General features: G+C 41.4%; 1 protein-coding gene across 2 annotated transcripts in view; it reads right to left on the bottom strand.

The window, feature by feature from the left end:
* LOC135205750 (tyrosine-protein phosphatase 69D-like) overlaps positions 1–17,622 on the bottom strand; it is a 472,711-nt gene that overhangs the window by 14,976 nt on the left and 440,113 nt on the right. For both annotated transcript variants that reach the window (XR_010312592.1, XM_064236870.1), the window contains exons 24-25: positions 11,899–12,062; positions 8,248–8,383 (exon numbers count right to left, since the gene is read on the bottom strand). Coding sequence is in view for 1 of the 2 variants with exons in the window: in XM_064236870.1 (XP_064092940.1) it covers positions 8,248–8,383; positions 11,899–12,062 (300 nt within the window). In the remaining variant the exon portion in view is untranslated. The remainder of the gene's footprint in view (positions 1–8,247; positions 8,384–11,898; positions 12,063–17,622) is intronic.

Raw genomic sequence — 17,622 nt, 5'->3', positions numbered from 1 at the left:
AGGGGAAAACTATGTTACCCGCTGCTACTACTGCTGAAAATTTCAGAGCTTCCAAGGACTTTAAGGTAATGACTTGTTTGAACACTGTCGGCGATTTCCATCCGGTATACTTTTTCAACTCATCGAAGTTCATATGTTGGAAATAATTAATTGAGGTGGCTACTGCTCTGAAATCATGTGCTTTCGGGAAAGAGTCAGGATTGGCTTGCTTAATAAAGTACAGGATTTGTTGCCTGATGCCTTTAATGGATAAAGTTCCACCTTTTTCCCTCTTAAAGAGGGGACCCGATGAGGATGAGGAGGTCCTGGACAGAAAGGCTCGTAAGGTTGAAACTGGGCAAAGAGATACATCTTGTGGAAGGGGTAGTACCTTCCAAGGTTCCCACCTCATCAAAGGATCTTCATTCTTTGCTAAAAAGCTACGTTCCGGAGAAAGTAGGACTTCCCCTGTGGGAAGGAATTGAATATGATCCGGATCTCTGGATAAAGCCGACAGTTCTGAAATTCTTGCTCCTGAAGCTAAGCTTAATAAAAACAGGGTTTTTCTTAAGAGCATTATAAAAATAAACGAGCATGTGTCATTATCGGTTTCTGAAGCCAGTTTTAGAACATCGTTTAAGAACCATGAAACTGACGTAGGCCTTACAGAAGGTCTAAGTCTAGCACATGCCTTAGGAATAGACGAGAAGTAGGAATCCGTCAAGTCTATGTTGAACCCAAATTGAAATATCTTTTTCAAGGCTGACTTGTTTGTCCCGTAATCGTGCTAGCTGCTAAACCTTTTTCAAATAAGGATCTGAAAAAGGATATAGCTGAATTAACTGTCATGATTCTAATATCAGATTCTCTCAGGAAGATTGCTAACTTTTTGACAGCAGCATCATACTGTCTCAAAGTTGAATCCCTTTTATCGGATTCCAAGAAGAGAATATTCTGAGGGTCAATATTCGCATCTCTTTTTGCCGCAAACTTCATGAAATCCCATAAAGTTAGGGTTTTGAGAATCCCTGAGGGAGCGAACACAGTCTTCGTTTGTACTGACTGGGAGAGCCTGGGATTGGGGATCCGAAGAGGACGAAGGCCCAGTTCCAGAATTAGGGGATACCAATTGCTCTTCGGCCAGTCTGGGGCTACTAGAGCCACTTAACCCTTGAATGTCCTGAGTTTGTTTAAAACTTTCATGAGAAGATTCACTGGAGGAAAGACATAAATCTTCTTCCAGTTGTTCCAGTCTAGAGCCAGGGCGTCCGTGGCATAGGCCAGAGGGTCCAGGTTGGGGCTACATAACACGGCAGTTTTTGTGATTCGCTTGAGATGCGAAGAGATCCACCTGTAGCCCTGGAACTCTTTGAAGGATCCATTGGAACGAACTGTTGTCCAGTGACCTTATTCCGAACTCTAGGGGCACTGATCGGGATAACGCTCTGCTATGACGTTTCTCACTCCAGCTATTGAGTGGAGGAGAGATGCCAACTGAACTTGTCTGCCAGGGAGAACGATGGCTACCATGACATGATTTAGATGACGTGACTTGGAGCCTCCTCTGTTTATACAATGTACTACCACTGCGCTGTCCAGAACTAGCTTTATGTGGGAGTACTTTGGTGGTGCGCAACCTTTTTAGAGTCAAGAACACTGCCATTGCCTCCAGTACGTTTATATGGAACTGACTGAACTGAGGTGACCAAGTTCCTTGAACCTGACCTGGGAATACCCTCCCCAACCGCTTAAGGACGCGTCTGTGTGGATGGTGATCCCTGGTGGAGGGAACTGAAGGGGTACTGACACTGACAAATTCTTGACTTTCGCCCACGGCCGAAGTCGATTCTTTAGAATCAGAGGGACTGTGATAGTTTGTCCCTGGACCTGACATTTGCTCGTGAGCGCCAGATTCTGGTTAGGTCTTTCAGTTTGGCTTTCATTAAGACGTTCGTCACTGATGCAAACTGGAGAGAACCCAGGATCCTCTCCTGAGCCCTCCTTGACGCCAGTTTGTGACTTAGAAATTGCTTGACTGACTTCGCTATTTCTTTCCTTTTGGTTGATGGAATCGACAGAGTATGGGAGGATAGATTCCATTGAATGCCCAGCCACTGAAAGTTTGACTCTGGAGTGAGTCTTGACTTGGTCCTGTTTATCTTGAAGCCTAGATATTCCAGGAACTGAATCACTTTCAGTGTAGCTCTGTTGCATTCCTCGACTGTTGAAGCCCAGATCAACCAATCGTCGAGATACGCTACTACCATAATCCCTTGTGACCTGAGTTGTTGCACTACCACTTCCGCTAGTTTCGTGAACACCCTGGGTGCCACGTTGAGTCCGAAGGGAACTACCTTGAAGGAGAATGCCTGGTCTCCTATCTTGAAACCCAGATACGGACGGAAGTGTCTTGCAATAGGGATATGATAGTAGGCGTCTGTAAGATCGATAGAGGTGGTGACGGCCCCACGGGAAGTAAGGTCCGCACCTGCGAGATCGTGAGCATCTTGAACTTGTCGCAGCGGATGGCTAAGTTTAAGCGGGACAAGTCTAAGATTACCCTTCTTTTTTGTGAGCCTTTCTTTGGCACTGCTGAACAAGCGACCTTGAAATTTTAATCTCTTGACTCTCGCTATAGCTCCTTTCTGAAGGAGGTCCTCTGCGTACTCTGTCAATTCCTTGGAAGGAAGTTGACGGAAAGGTCTGGATGGAGGTGGGTTCGTCAACCAGCTCCAACCCAGGCCTTTTGACACTATGCTCTGAGCCCATTCGCTGAAGTTCCACCGGTGGCGAAAGTGAAACAGCCTCCCTCCTACCTGAAGTTCTTCATTGGTTCTGGTAACCGCCTCGGCCTCCTCTGAAGTGCTTTCCCCTATTAAAGGGGCCTCCCGACCCTCTCCCACGAAAGGAACGCTACCTCTGCCTCCCTTACCCGAGCGGTCATACTTCTGTGAAGCTTGACTCTCGAAGGCTTGATTGTAAGCTGGAGAGATGGCGTAAGAGGTGGAGGGCTGAGGCTGAGGGGATATCACATAAATTGGCTGTGATTGAGCTTTAGAAGTGGAAGGTTGGGCTGTTTGCACTAAGGGCACCGCTGGAACTTGCTGAGGAAAGCGGTGGCTGCTTTTTCTGGTTAAGGTTGGAAACGCCTAGGTTTCCTCTGTCCCTTACCTTTAGGTGTTAGGTCTTGCCTCCTCTTAGCCGTAAGGCCCCAACGGTCCTTAAGGCTCTGGTTCAGCCTCGTAGCCTCTGACTGGACTTCCTTCACCATAGCTTCTGGGAAGAGATCTGCTCCCCAGATGTTAGACGAGAGTAACCTATTCGGCTCATGCCGAATGGTTGCCTCTTGTAGGACATGCTTCCTACAATTCGTTCTAGCAGTGGCAAACTCAAACATATCCGACTGTACCGTTTGAGTCAGGGATTTGGGTGGCATGAGTTTAAAAAGCGGTTCTGGAGCCATAGGCTATGGTTGCTACCTCGGTCATAGCCATAGAGTTAATTGACCTGGCTAATCGCGATTTCGCGTCAAATTCAGCCTGAATAAGGCTATCTGGGAGCCTGGGTAGCTTTTCACCAAACTGCTCCATAGCACAGTCCGGTTTGAGTTTGCCAGCTGAGAAGGTGTTCGGCAAGTCTTCCCACAATTCTCCCGGCATGAGGGGAGCAACGGAGATGTGGGATCTGCTTCCTTCAATTGAGGCATGGGTTCCCCCTTCTGGCGGGCCGCTGGGATGGTAGACCTCGCGATCTTTGTCAGGAACGGGAGCGGGGTACTCTCATCCATTGTGAAAATGGTAAAGGGACTCTTAAAAGGTTGTATCTTGGTATTAGAACAATCCATGTCCTCTAAACACCTGAGCCATTCTCTCTGAGCCTGGTCTCGTGAATAGAGGACTGTCTCCTTTGGTACCACTATCATCCCGAACCATGGCTTGAAGCTGTAAGCCTTGCGTAGCCTATGAACGGAGGCTGGAGGTCTTCCTGGGTAGAACTCGAAGTCCTCTATCCTTCGAGTTCCAAATTCCGGTATAGAAATGAGACCGTCTTGGAAGGGGGCGTATGACGCTACTCTCCATGGATTGTTCATCGAGAACGGAGGTAGCGAGTCATACGGAGGAAGCTGAGTTCCACTCGTATTGGAAAGTGGAGGAGAGGCTAGAGGGGCTTCTCTCAGTCCGGCTATAATGGAGTCCTGGGAAGTAATCCTATCCGACAATCGAGAGATCATTTGTTCCATGCTACTCTTTAGGGACCCAACCAGGTCGCCCACCTGTTGCAACAGGCCAGCATTGGAGTCCAAGGCCGGAGCTGCTGCGGAGGTGGAGGGGTGGCTCTGAATCGGAACCAAGGGTAGCGGAACTGGTGACTCTGCCGGAGTGCGAGATCTCTCTCTGGAGGATTTACTCCTCGAGGACTTAGAGCCGGAGCTAGAAGCTTTAGACCTGTCTGCTCCGGGGATTCCCCAGCCGGAGACTTACGCGAGGAGGATGAAGCCGAAGTCGTCTTCTTGGACGACGACGACGTCTTAGTCAAGGATTTCACTGCTTGACCCTTGACCTTAGGTCTAACCGAAGCGTCAGGAGGAGTATACAATTCATCACCTGTAAAGCCTTGGAAGGATGGAGAGGTTGCAGGAGTAGAAGAAACAGTTACGCCCAAGGGTGACCCTTGGGTGTCCACCGTACCTACCTCGACCAACAGGTCGTCTACACCTACCATAGGTTCCACATTAATATCTAAAGTCGCGACGTCCGTGGAGATATCCTGGTCTTGATCAGTTAATGAGGCAGCCAGCTGTTGTTGGATGAAGGCGATAGTCGGGGCCGCCTCTACTGGGTCGACGTATCCTGTCGCCTTGCCTCCGGGGAAGATTAACAGCGCCAACCGCTTCTCTAAGATGTAGGGCATACCCTTGGCGGCGTTCTTCCCAAAACCGCCGACCCAGGCCCGCAGGGTTGCCAGTGCGGTATCCCTCACTGCCGGCGCCTGGAAGAGAGGGCGTAGATTAGATTTAAGAATCACTTAAACTAAAACTTAAAGTATAACTTAAACTTAGATGCCTTAAGTTAAAGTGAATGATGAAAACTTAAGCACTAAAACAGAAGCGGAGCAGCTACCGGAGATGGAATACTTACCCCTTCTAAAAGCTGGCTCACCAGATCGTAACATATGGTGCACGTCTCATGGTACCAGACCTGGATGTCCCCGTGCGGAGTCGCGCATGGAGCATGGGACCGGCAAACTTCGTGTCCACATGTGTCCTGAAGTGTGGCGGCGCATCCCGGATGCTCACAGTTGGTGGCCTGTAAGTGGGAAGACACATGAGTATCTTAAAGAATATCACTTACAGGCTAAAGGACAGAAGAACTCCGTTGCATGCCGGAGCTCGGAAAAAATTTTGGGCATAACCCCTCCCTGCTTCGCCTGAATAGGCTATAATCCGGAGAGATCCGGTAAGACACGTAAGGGAGGGGGGAAAGGTTTAAGGTACTTAAGATAAACTTATAGTTAATCTAATAACACTTAAACCTAAAACTCAAACGAACCGGACCAAGTCCAGTGCGTAGCGGAGTGTAGTAACTCAGCAATACGGTAAGGTTAGCAGGGACCCACTGTATGTTCCGGTCCACTCTACTGGGTGGACTAACGTCTTTCCGCTGGATGCCAGGACTCCGATCAGGAAAGGAGCCCTAGTAAGGTGGGAAAGAGCGAGAAGACATACAGGCTCGAGCTAACACGGAGCGACAAGGAAGCAACGGATGGGGGGAAAGGCCAGTACCCCCCACCACATTACCAACCGGCCGGACCGAGAAGCCGGAGAGGTCGAGTCCAGCCTGGGTCTGTCCCGTCTCCCTAGCCCCTCCGCCTGGGGGGAGAGAGGGAGGCAGGCTCGGGTATGTGGAGCGAGCATGGGCAGACCGACCCACCCTCCCCCGACTCTATGGAAGAGCGGGAGGGGGGGGAAGGTGACAGGCAGGCGTTCTGGATGTCTCGTTGATCTGCGTAGTGACCACGAGGCGGTAAGACCAAAACAAGACAACTAAGCCTAGGACAAACCAAACTGATCAGAGAGATGCTATCGGGAAGCAACTACTGAAAAGCAGTAGCATATAGGCCACGGGCCAAAACCAACTGATCAGAGAGATGCTATAGGGAAGCAACCGAACTGATGAGCGGTAGTATAGGCTCAATGAGCCAGGACCTAGGCTAAGCCAGACGCCTAACTAACCTAACCATAACAAAATACATGGTACAATTAAATAAAAATAAAAGAAAGAAAGCAATATAGTAGGAGAAAAAATCCAGGAGTGTACGACTAACCCGAAGGTAAGTCTACCACTCAAAGCTAGTCAGAGGCCGATACTAAGAGCCGGGACTAGGGTCTGGAAAGAAGAAGCCTACATAAGGTAAAAGACATGCATGCATGACAAACCTGAGTAGACAGTACCCTAAGTAAAACGGATAATTAATATAGAGCGTACATAGATAAGGGGATGTTCTAGGTATGGGAGACCAAGAACGAACCCACCACGAGGCAGAACCATGCTGCCATGCTTCCGACCCAGAGTTCGTATTTATACCTAAAAAACGGCAAATACTGACTCAGGGCCGGAAAAAAAACCAACTAACCATAAATACTGAGTACTTAACTTAGCTGCTGCGATAGCTGCACGCTCCATTATAGATAAATCCAACGAAAGGGCACAAAAAACACAGAGAGAAAAATAGCACGTGTGACTCGTGTGCGCTAACTGAAAAGGATGGCCACCAGAGGCGCAGCAGTCGGCAGCATGGGATGGAGTAGTAGTAGTACGAGCTGCTCACTCTGTGGGTCGGCTCCCCTCATGGAGGGTTTTTGTAGTGGGAGATTTCTATTGGCATTTGGCTCGTGGTAGTGGTCTCACTCGCCTAGTGTTCATACCGACACCCTCTTGGAGGGTGAGCGAGTCAGTTATACTGACCTTTTTCTTTATTTTATTTATTCTCTGGTATGTGTTAGTACATTTACCCTAGAAATAATAGATTAAAGGATATTTCGCGCAGCGACACGAGCTGAGCCCAGAAAAAATATTTATGTATATGCATTTTAGAGTTTTCCATGTTTGAGCTAAAAAAAATAGGCAGTTCTAACATTTTTAAAGGGATTTTAAGTATTTGCGGACCCCCGCGAATATGGGAGGTCCACTGTATACACATTGTATAAAAGTGTACTGATTTCAAGGCACATGAACAAGCCAATTCAATTGAATACTGTATTTAAAAAAAATATTTTGTAAGCACATGGCCATTTGAAAGTCCCACAATTTGTGAAACTCGGATGGGCAACTGCAATAATCCCTACTAATTTAAAGAGTTTAATCTGTACAATACTTAGACGTATGCGAGGTATACTGACACCAAGAAGCAAGACCAGAACCGCTCTTAACCTTTCCAACAGCACAAAACATCAGTACCAGTGTCAAATCAGGTTAAGTACCTCAAGGAGTGGTGCTCAAACAGCAGCAGATCAAGTCACCTGTCTGAGTTATTTATCCCTTTAAGGGTTATCAGGCTTACACTTCACAGTATCACTTTAGATGCGCTTGTCATTTTAGATTTATAACTGTCTAATAACACTTGAAGTTTGTGCATGATCAAGAAACAGTCAGAAGCAATAAGCTAAGGGTCAACTTGTAAGTTTGTACCTCCTAACATGTGGATGTAACAACTGATACCAGCATCAAATTTAATTCTGTTATACAATATCCATCCTACTACAAGAACAAAACATGCAATAATCATAAATTTGATAAACTGTTAAGTAAAAGACCATTATGTAACAGCACTGTTATAAAATAATAACAGATATTTCCTGTAATCTCCCTGCAGCATGGTTCAAAAGTGACTGGATGATAATCAGCAGATATTAGTATTTAATTTCCTGGTTTCCAGAAAAATTCAGTACAACTAGTAGTACAGAAATATTACCTCCCAAACTTTTACTAAAAGTTCAATGACTACATTACAGTACAAAACTGAAAACAACTAGACAACAGTTTGACGGTCAAGAACTCATTTTTCTTCTACAAAATAAACAAGACCATTATCAAATCACCACCAAATCATTTACACTGTTTTAAAAAGCACAGTATAAAAAATAACTGGAGGATTTCTTAAGAAAACAACAAATGGGATCAGTTTACTACAAGTACGTAACTTTAAAATACTAGATGTTTTCCTTATCAAAAAGGATTCGATTTGAAACCTGAATAAATTTCAACTTACAAATTCTTGTAACTGGAACTGTCTCAAGGCTCTCAGCCTCCTTGCAGTCTGAAATATGTCTACTCGCCCCTCTCGTCGAAGCTGCCGTAAGCAATTATTAAGGCAGCAGTAAACACTGGATCGATCTCCACCACCACTGTAAAAAATAAATAAATATATAACAAAAGCTAAAAAAAAAATTGTTTATTCAATTTTTAAAGCAAGTATCCTGTAATGCAATAATGACTACTCAATACAGCACACTTCCTATCATAAGACACACTCATACCAAATAATTCAATGAAAACTCACCCTGCATCTAATACCCCACCGGTTAGGTTTGGGTAGGCCTAAAGGTTGCGATTACCAGTGTTACCATACAGTGAAATCTCTCCTGTATTTGCATTAATAGAGAGCCAAGGCTATGACAGATGATAGAAAATTCAAGATATGGTAAAAAGCACTCTATAGAAGTAAACAGCAACTTCATAACCTTACTCCCCCTCTCTTGTCAAGACTGCTAAACCGTAAACAATAAATACATATCCTTATAAACAACCACCATTGAACTCTAAATTGAAAAACTGATACAAAAGCCAATTTCCCATCTTATTTACTCATGTTTGTAACAAAATATACTACATACAGTAAACCCCCCATATTCACAGACTCACGATTCACAAACTCACCTGTTCATGGATTTTTTCGGAATGTGTACATATACAGTAATACAGTGGTCCCCCCGTACTTGTGGGGGATACGTACCAGACCCCCATGAATGTTTAGAATCTGCAAATACGTAGTTGGAACCCCTATGAAAACGCTGAAAACGGCCTTTATTGGTAGGTAAAACTCAAGAAAAACCCACCAAAAATGTTTATACCTGGTTTTTATTAAATAGTTCTGCCACAAAAAGTGCATTTATAATGAAATTGATAAAAAAAAAGGAAAAGAAAAAAAAACAGGAATTTCTGGATAACTCTCATAGAAAAATACTGCAGATAGGCTAATTTCCCACAAATAATGGGTAGATATGATCCAGAGAGAAATCCGTGATTCCAGGGAACGCAAATATGGGGGAGCCACTGTACTGTGAACTAACATGAGGTTAGGTTCCTGACTCCCTCACGCAAGGGAAAGCTTACTTCTAGAGTTTGAACTCTAAATAAGACCCTAATCATGCTCCCAAAGCATTAAGCTATCTTTTAAATGAAATGAAAGTTATCCTAATTTCATTTAAAAGCTAGCTGAATATATTACCCCTACGAAAAGAAATAGTAAATGGTTGATGATATTATGGAGTGTGTGAAGATTACATACGTACAACGTAGACAAAGAGAGAAATCATTGACTGCTAATCGGCAACACTACCCCTCTTGTCACATTACTTGACATTTTGACAGCTCTCGTGGAGTTAAAAAGAAAGATGAGGGTAAAGGGTTTTATAGCATTTTGTAATTACAGTTGTTATTATCATCATTATTGTTATTATCAACATTTGGAAATATTAACCCTTAAACGCTGAGTGGACGTATTTTACGTCGACATTTTTTGTCTCTCGGGTGCCGACTGGACGTATTTTACGTCGACATACAAAAGTTTTTTAAAATTTCGCGGAAAAAATACTTATAGGCCTACCAACCTAAAACTCTTGAATCACGCGCCTTGGGGGATGCTGGGTGTTCACGGATCAAGGCGTTGTTTTGTTTACGATCGTTACGCAGGCGCGCAAGCGCGAATTTCTTTCTTGCCGCACTAAAAAGTATCGGTGACACATCTCGGAAATTATTTCGTCACTTTGACATAATTTTTGTACCATTTTAAATTAGCCGTTACATGGAGTATTATATCTGGAAATGTGCGTATTTTTATGTAGAATACAACAAAAAAATATTCATGATTGTAGCTTTTATCAGTTTTGAGATATTTTCATATAAATAACGATAAGTGCCAAAATTTTAACCTTCGGTCAACTTTGACTCAACCGAAATGGTCGAAAAACACAATTCTAAGCTATAACTCTTATATTTTAGTAATATTCAATCATTTACCTTCATTTTGCAACAAATTGGAAGTTCTACCACAATATTTCGATTTATGGTGAATATATGAAAAAACTTTTTCCTTACGTCCGTGCGGTAACTCTTCCGAAAAAAATCATACATGCGATTGTGGTAATGTTTGCACCATTTTAAAATTAGCCTTTACATAAAGTTTTATATATGGAAATGTGCGCAATCTCATGCACAATACAACTAAAAACAACCCATGGTTGTAGCTTTTATTATTTTTGAAATATTTTCATATAAAAAATGATAAGTGACACATTTTCAACCTTCGGTCAACTTTGACTGTACAGAAATGGTCGAAAAACGCAATTGTAAGCTAAAACTCTTATATTCTAGTAATATTCAATCATTTACCTTCATTTTGCAACAAATTGGAAGTCTCTAGCACAATATTTAAATTTATGGTGAATTTATGAAAAAAATAACATTTTCTTTACATCCGAAAAAATCATACGTGCGTTTGTGGTAATGTTTGCATCATTTTAAATTAGCCGTTACATAAAGTTTTATATGTATATGAAAATTTGTGCAATGTCATGTAGAATACAACAAAAAATAATTGAAGGTTGTAGCTTTTCTCATTTTTGAAATATTTGCATATAAATCATGATAAATAGAAAAAAATCACGTTCGGTCAACTTTGACTCTACTGAAATGGTCGAAAAACGCAATTGTAAGCTAAAACTCTTACAGTCTAGTAATATTCAGTCACTTATCTTCATCTTGAAACATCTGGCATCCATTCGGTGGTGAAGAAATTGAAATTACATAAAGTATAAAAAAGTAAAAAGAAATGTAAAAATAAAAAAAGACAAAATAAATTTTATTTTTAAGTTTTTTGTAAAGTTAAGTGTTACAGTTTTGTTAATGTGTTTTGTAAAGTTTAGTTTGTTTTTCTGACATTTTTTTATGTGTTTCGCAAAGTTAAGTGTACGTATCTGCCGTTTGTCCTCCTCCTCTGTCGCCACTTTCGGAGATAGCCTCACTCGAAAGGTAAGCTTCCACATTTTACGTTACAGTAATAATATTTCTTGTACACTAATATACACTTTATTTACAGGTTTTGCATTTTTATTATTAAGTTACGTATTGAATGGTCCAAATTGTTGTAGTATTTCATTGTTTATAGGTCAATTTAACTTTATTATGAAATTTACTGGGGTGTTTTTGGAGGGCTTGGAATGGATTAGCCATTTTACATGAAAAATGTGGTCCAAGATACGAAAAACTCATGATAGGAAGGGCGCCTCGGAACGGATTAATTTCGTATCTCCAGGTACTACTGCACTTGTAAGGGTGCCAAAGTTCATCTTGCATAGGTGCCAGCAACCCTAGGGCGGGCCCTGAGTAAAACATCCAATAGCATACAATCTTGAGTTAAAGCCTGATTGAGGAGAGGGCTATAAAGTTCAGGGAAAATGTGAGTATTTTCATTTTTATTTCCCTCAAAGATATCATGCTATAAAATAAGTGTCTCATACCCTGGTGTGTCTTACATGGCATGAAATGTGGTAATTTTGCAAACTTTTAAAAGTACAATTTACCACTATAATTTATTTCATTATCAATTAATTACCATAGTGAAACACGCATGCATACTTACGAGCAGTGAACAAGAGTTGGAGCAGGTGTGTTCAAGGTGGCATCAGTATGGGACTGGACTCTAATGATAAGTTCCATGATGCCATGTGTTACTAAAGGCACTTCGCCTAAAGCACCAGACCAGCCAACATAATGAAAGTGGGTCACAGTCAGCACATCATTGTTCTGAACATTAAAGAAAAAAAGAAAAACTTACATTAATTTGAAATTTAGCCCTGGGAGAAGTTAAAATATGAAATAAAGAGTGGAGAAACTTGAACAATATAAAAATTAAAAGTACAGCTTTTTAATGCATGTGCAATTGATTGATGATCTTGTCAGTGTGCGTGCTACGTGTTTTGATAATGCAACATATGTACTGATCGTCAACCAACCTACTGCTAAATTAAAATCAAAATACCTTCATTCATTCACTCTCTCTATACACTTCTACATGTTCACTAATATGTCAGATAGTAATTATTCATTTTACAGAGACCGTCACATAGTGTGAATGTGTGCATGTGTGTAAGTACAAAAGCATTGGCACCTTTGTAGCTAGCTACAGTTGAATACAGTAGTAAGATGTTTGAAAAAAAATGCAGTACTGCACTTTGCATAATATTTAATTAAAAAAATAACTAAATGCAACACTGCATATAGGTGTTGAAACTAAAACTATGTGGCACTTTTCTGTGTAAGGGTATTTGTTTGTGCATAAACTGTTTCATTATGTAATACAAATCACTTTACTACCATTTGAAGTCACTTTGATAAACTCTAATTCAAAGAAAATTTTGCAACAAAAAGTCAATTCAGTATGACTAGAGAGAGAGAGAGAGAGAGAGAGAGAGAATTAGTTTTTATCTTTTTAGAATGCTTATTATAAGTTCTGTACAACAATATCATTTCAGGAAAGAAACAAGACTTATTAAAAAGTATTACGTATTACTAAACTTTTGATATTTGATTCATTTATGACAGGGGTATAAGACATTTGTAATCATTTCATTTAATACAGTAATTCAATACATATATAAATAAGCATAAATTAATGTACATAATCATAGTCATGGAATATTGATGAAAAAAATATATAAGTCCAGCTTTTTTATAAAAAATGTAATATGCATCCAGCATACAGTGGAAACCTGTATTCGTGGTCTCCAGATTTACGGACTCACCTATTCACAGATTTTTCTGAGGAACCTATCTAAAAACAGGTTTTGACGTAGGAAAAACCTATTTTTGGTAGTCGCTGTTGAGTCCTCAAAGGAGTTCCAAGTTACCTTTGATGGTATGTGCCAGTGGCCCACGGTGACTAGACTAACATCAAAGAAATGACTTCAGCGAAGCTGTACCCAGTTTCCTACATCAAAACTGCAGAAGTGACTACTGTGCATGGGCATTGGCCATCTTGTTTTATGATCTGGCCGGTTAAAAGACCAAGAACCATTACTCTGTTGGTCAATACAGGATAAACCTTTACTCAAGTCCCATGCTTCTCGTCAGGGAAGTGGGAGGGTTTTGAGGATTCAACAGCGACTACCAAAAATAGGTTTTTCCTACATCAAAACCTGTTTTTTAATAGCGTAGTCGTTGTTTCTTCCTCAAAGGAGAATGACAAAGAAATTGAAAAGGCAACGAAAAACTTGAGCTCCCAAATTTTCATCCCAACCATCTCAAAATTGAAATGAATCATCTCCAGTACAAGGTCAAGCCACTAGTTTCGGTAAAAATAACACAAAACTAAGCAAGAAGATATGTTTTTAGTGTAAAGTTCTAAAGTGACTTACCTAAGCATGCGGGGTATGGTTGCAGTCTGGAAGCACCTTCCCCAGCAATAGTCAGCATACCCAACCCTTAGGAAGACCGCTAGTTTTCCACTGTAGTGCCAATGGGGTAAGGACTAACCATACCACCTACTGATACACAGTGGCTTCATCACGACAATGCACCAGCGCACACCGCCTTGAGTGTGAGACAGTTTCTGACCAAGAATGGCATGACCCCACTTACCCACCCTCCCTATTCACCCGATCTTGCTCCCTGTGACTTCTTTTTGTTCCCCCGAATGAAGAAAGCCCTCAAAGGAAAACGTTTTGCAGACGTTGAAGAGGTTCAGAAGAAAACGACGGAGTCATTAAAAGCCATAACTTCACAAGAGTTCCAGAATTGCTTTCAACAGTGGAAAACACATCTGGATAAGTGCATTGCTTCAAATGGAGAATACTTTGAAGGTGATAAGACTGTAAACATGTAACAATAACTGAATAAAATTCTATGACACAATTCCGGTTACTTTTGGGTCCCCCCTCGTATATACAGGCAGTCCCCGGGTTACGACGGGGGTTCCGTTCTTGAGATGCACCATATATATATATATATACAGTGGTACCTCGAAATACAAAAGGCTCAACTTATGAAAAACTTGAGATACGAAAGCCAATGCGAAAAATTTAACGGCTCTACATACGAAAAGTTTTCAAGATACGAAAGGTTTCTGAAAGTCCGAGATTCGCCTGGATAACAATTTTGAAACTCGCGCCGCGCGCCACCATCTTAGTACTAGTAGACTCGCCACCATCCTCCTGCTCTCCCATTGGTTCCTGATGCTAGTCACCGCCATGAGATCCTTCTCTCCTATTGGACAGCATCCCTCCCATCATGCATCTTATACGTACGTGGTGGCATACCTATCTCGGCCTCTTCGTACCAACATCTTTATTGTGCGCACGCAACATTTGTTCGGTCCAACGATTTCGTTTAGTAACGTAAATTCGTTAGTGATTTCGTTGTGCTACTTTATCATGTTGTGTGAGAACCTAATTAGTATACGTACTACATAACTTAATTACATACAGTATAGTCATGGGTCCCAAGAAAGTTGCTGAAGTTCACAGAAAGAAGAGAATGCTTTCTATGGAGACAAAAATGGAGATAATAAAAAAGTATGAAGCTGGGTTGGCTGTGAAACTTGGACCTTGAGGAGGGCAGACGAGGAGAGGTTACAGGCTGCAGAAATGTGGTTTTGGAGAAGGATTTAAAAATATCATGGACAGAAAGGAAAACTAATGAAGTATTAGAGAGAGTTGGCATTGAAAGAGAGCTTTTGGCATCAGTGAGAGGTAAACAAATGCAGTTTATGGGTCACATAGTGAGAAGACAAGAACTATTTTTCAAATTCTATCTCCTCCTTTGATATTTAATATTAAGACCTGGGATTACTACCATATATAGACCTCCAATCGAATGGGGAGTTTTTTTTCTAAAAGTCATTTTTTTGTTAGATATGAATTTTTCAATATGGTAAAAAAATAAACCCTATAAATCAGGAGGAAAAAATTTATAAAAAAAAAAAAGACGAAACAAAAATTGGAAAAAAGGGCTCTATTTGATTGTTCTATAATGTCTTGCTGAGTTATATACCAAATTCCAATGTTATAGCTTTAAAACTAAGCGAGAAGATAGATTTTGAAGGTCAAAAAGTAGTTTTGAAATACGGGCTTTCAAAATTTTCCTTCGTATTTCTATAAAGACAATGTTAATAAATACTGATTATTATGAATGTATATTTCTTTTTTGTGTATTAATAAACCAAAACTATTTTATTTATATATCGTAGCCTGGGGCACTGCTTGAGGCACGATGGGGCACTCCTTCCTATGCAACTCTCTCTATCCCCTTCACTAACTCGGCTTATTACAGCGAATTTTCTTCTTCTGTATGTTAGCGAGATGTTTTCCTTGTACTTTCCTCTTTGACATGATGAAATTCTTGCCGAAACAAAGATAAACAAATGTAAATGCAAGAGAATGTCAGAGGTGAAACTCGAAGGTGTACTCTCTTTTTACAAAGACAATTTAATAAATCATGATTATTATGAATTTCATATTCCATCTTGGGTATTAAAAAACCAAAACTATGTTATTTATCATAAATGAAGATCTCTTTGCTCAAAGATCGTAGCCTTGGGCACAGTGTGACGTGTGCTGTCAGGCAAGATGGGGGCATTACTACGCAACCCTCCCCTCTCTCTTCACTAACTAGTGTATATTATGATATTCTGTAATAATACTTGAGCGATTTTTCTTCGTCTGTATGTTAGCGAGATGTTTTCCTTGTCTTTTCCTCATTGGCATGATGAAATTCTTGCCAAAACATACATAAACATAAGTAAAAGCAAGCGAATGTCAGAGGTAAAACTCGAACGTGTAGACTACTTGAGGTTTGTGATCGCACTGAATCATGACTGGACTTGGTAGCTGAGCTGAAGTCTCCCTTCTCGACTCGGGGAATGTCTACAGATGCCATTTCTCCCAATTTCTTTAACAATAATTATCAAAATTTACAACAATAGAAGAAATATTGCATTTTCTTGTACGGATCAATGTTTTAGGCTTACAGGTATTATCCTACTTACAACCAAGTTTGGTTCCGACCCACTGGTTGTAAGTCGGAATGGATGTAAGTCGAACCTTAGAAAGTGGCCAACATACTGGGTAGGATATACTATCAAACCTTTGCTATATAAGTGCCTACTTAGTACTGTAATGTAATGTACAATCATTATTTCAATCTTTTTACCATAATGTACTTCTACTAATACATTTTAATCATTTATGTAATAGCATATATTACGTACAATCAGGCATTGAGTTACAATGGGGTTAGGTTCTTGCATGCATGTCAGAAGTCGATTCTTACGTAAATTGGTTTGCAATTCAGTCTACAGTACAGTTAATACCAAATGATGCTGCAGATAGGACAGGGTAACTCAAACTGATGCTGCCTGAGTGATAAGAGTTCTCATGCCTGAGTGATGAGAGTTCTCATGAGATGGCGCAGTGCCAAGTAACTCAATGGTCAAGTGTCTGAAGTAAGGTTGTTAGTATGAGTGGTCGTATGTCGAGCAGGCTGTAAGTCGGATAGTAGTTGTATTGAGTTACGTTAACTAATTACCCTGTAACTACGAAAGTAAGAGGAATTTTGACGAAATATTTCGTATACATATTCTCAATTGCCATATGAAGCTCCATGAATTTTTTCATGACTGCATTTTTCGCCCTATACCCCCATATATAAGGATTCCGGCCGGCCCCCTTAATAGATTTGTCTAACATCACACCAACACCTCTCACTGGGATGATGCTGACCAGAGGCATGGCTGGAACAGGTGGGAAGCCTCTTCAACGAGTACGAGCCAACCGAGACTATGAGGGCCATGATTCCAGCAAAACCTTGAGGCAGTCACAAGGCCGTAGCAACAGTGTATGAGCTTACGCCTGAGTGTTGGAGGCAATGATGGTGAGGCCTTCCAAGGAGGTCAGTCAAACCTGGTCCGACTAGTCCTAACAAAAGAACAGAGCCTTACGGCGGTTGATGCCTTGGAGTTCAAGGAGTCTGAGGGTTTACTGAATCAACTCCAACTAGAGGACTTTCTCAATTATGCACGTGGCCCCTTGGCTCTACATGATGCGAAAGAACCTAGTCCATACTTACAAGACATACCATTCATCCTCCAGTACCTCTAACAGTTGCATAGTTCCTTCTGGCTCCAATACCCAGAAATGGACCATCTTCATTGCCGCCTGTATATGCTTACTGCAAGAAAATGGGTCATTTGGGAGCCCAGTGCAAAGCTCAAGGGGGAGTCATGTCGAAGCCCCCGCCCCTTAGTACCAGAACTCCCAGCCAACCCAAACTGTAACAACTCCTTGTAGAGCTTATTGCCATTAACCAGTTT

Source organism: Macrobrachium nipponense, chromosome 11 (assembly GCF_015104395.2).
Source record: "Macrobrachium nipponense isolate FS-2020 chromosome 11, ASM1510439v2, whole genome shotgun sequence".
Taxonomy (NCBI): Eukaryota; Metazoa; Arthropoda; class Malacostraca; order Decapoda; family Palaemonidae; genus Macrobrachium; species Macrobrachium nipponense.
The sequence above is the reverse complement of the archived record's forward strand: the minus strand, read 5'-3'. Positions and strand labels throughout refer to the sequence as shown.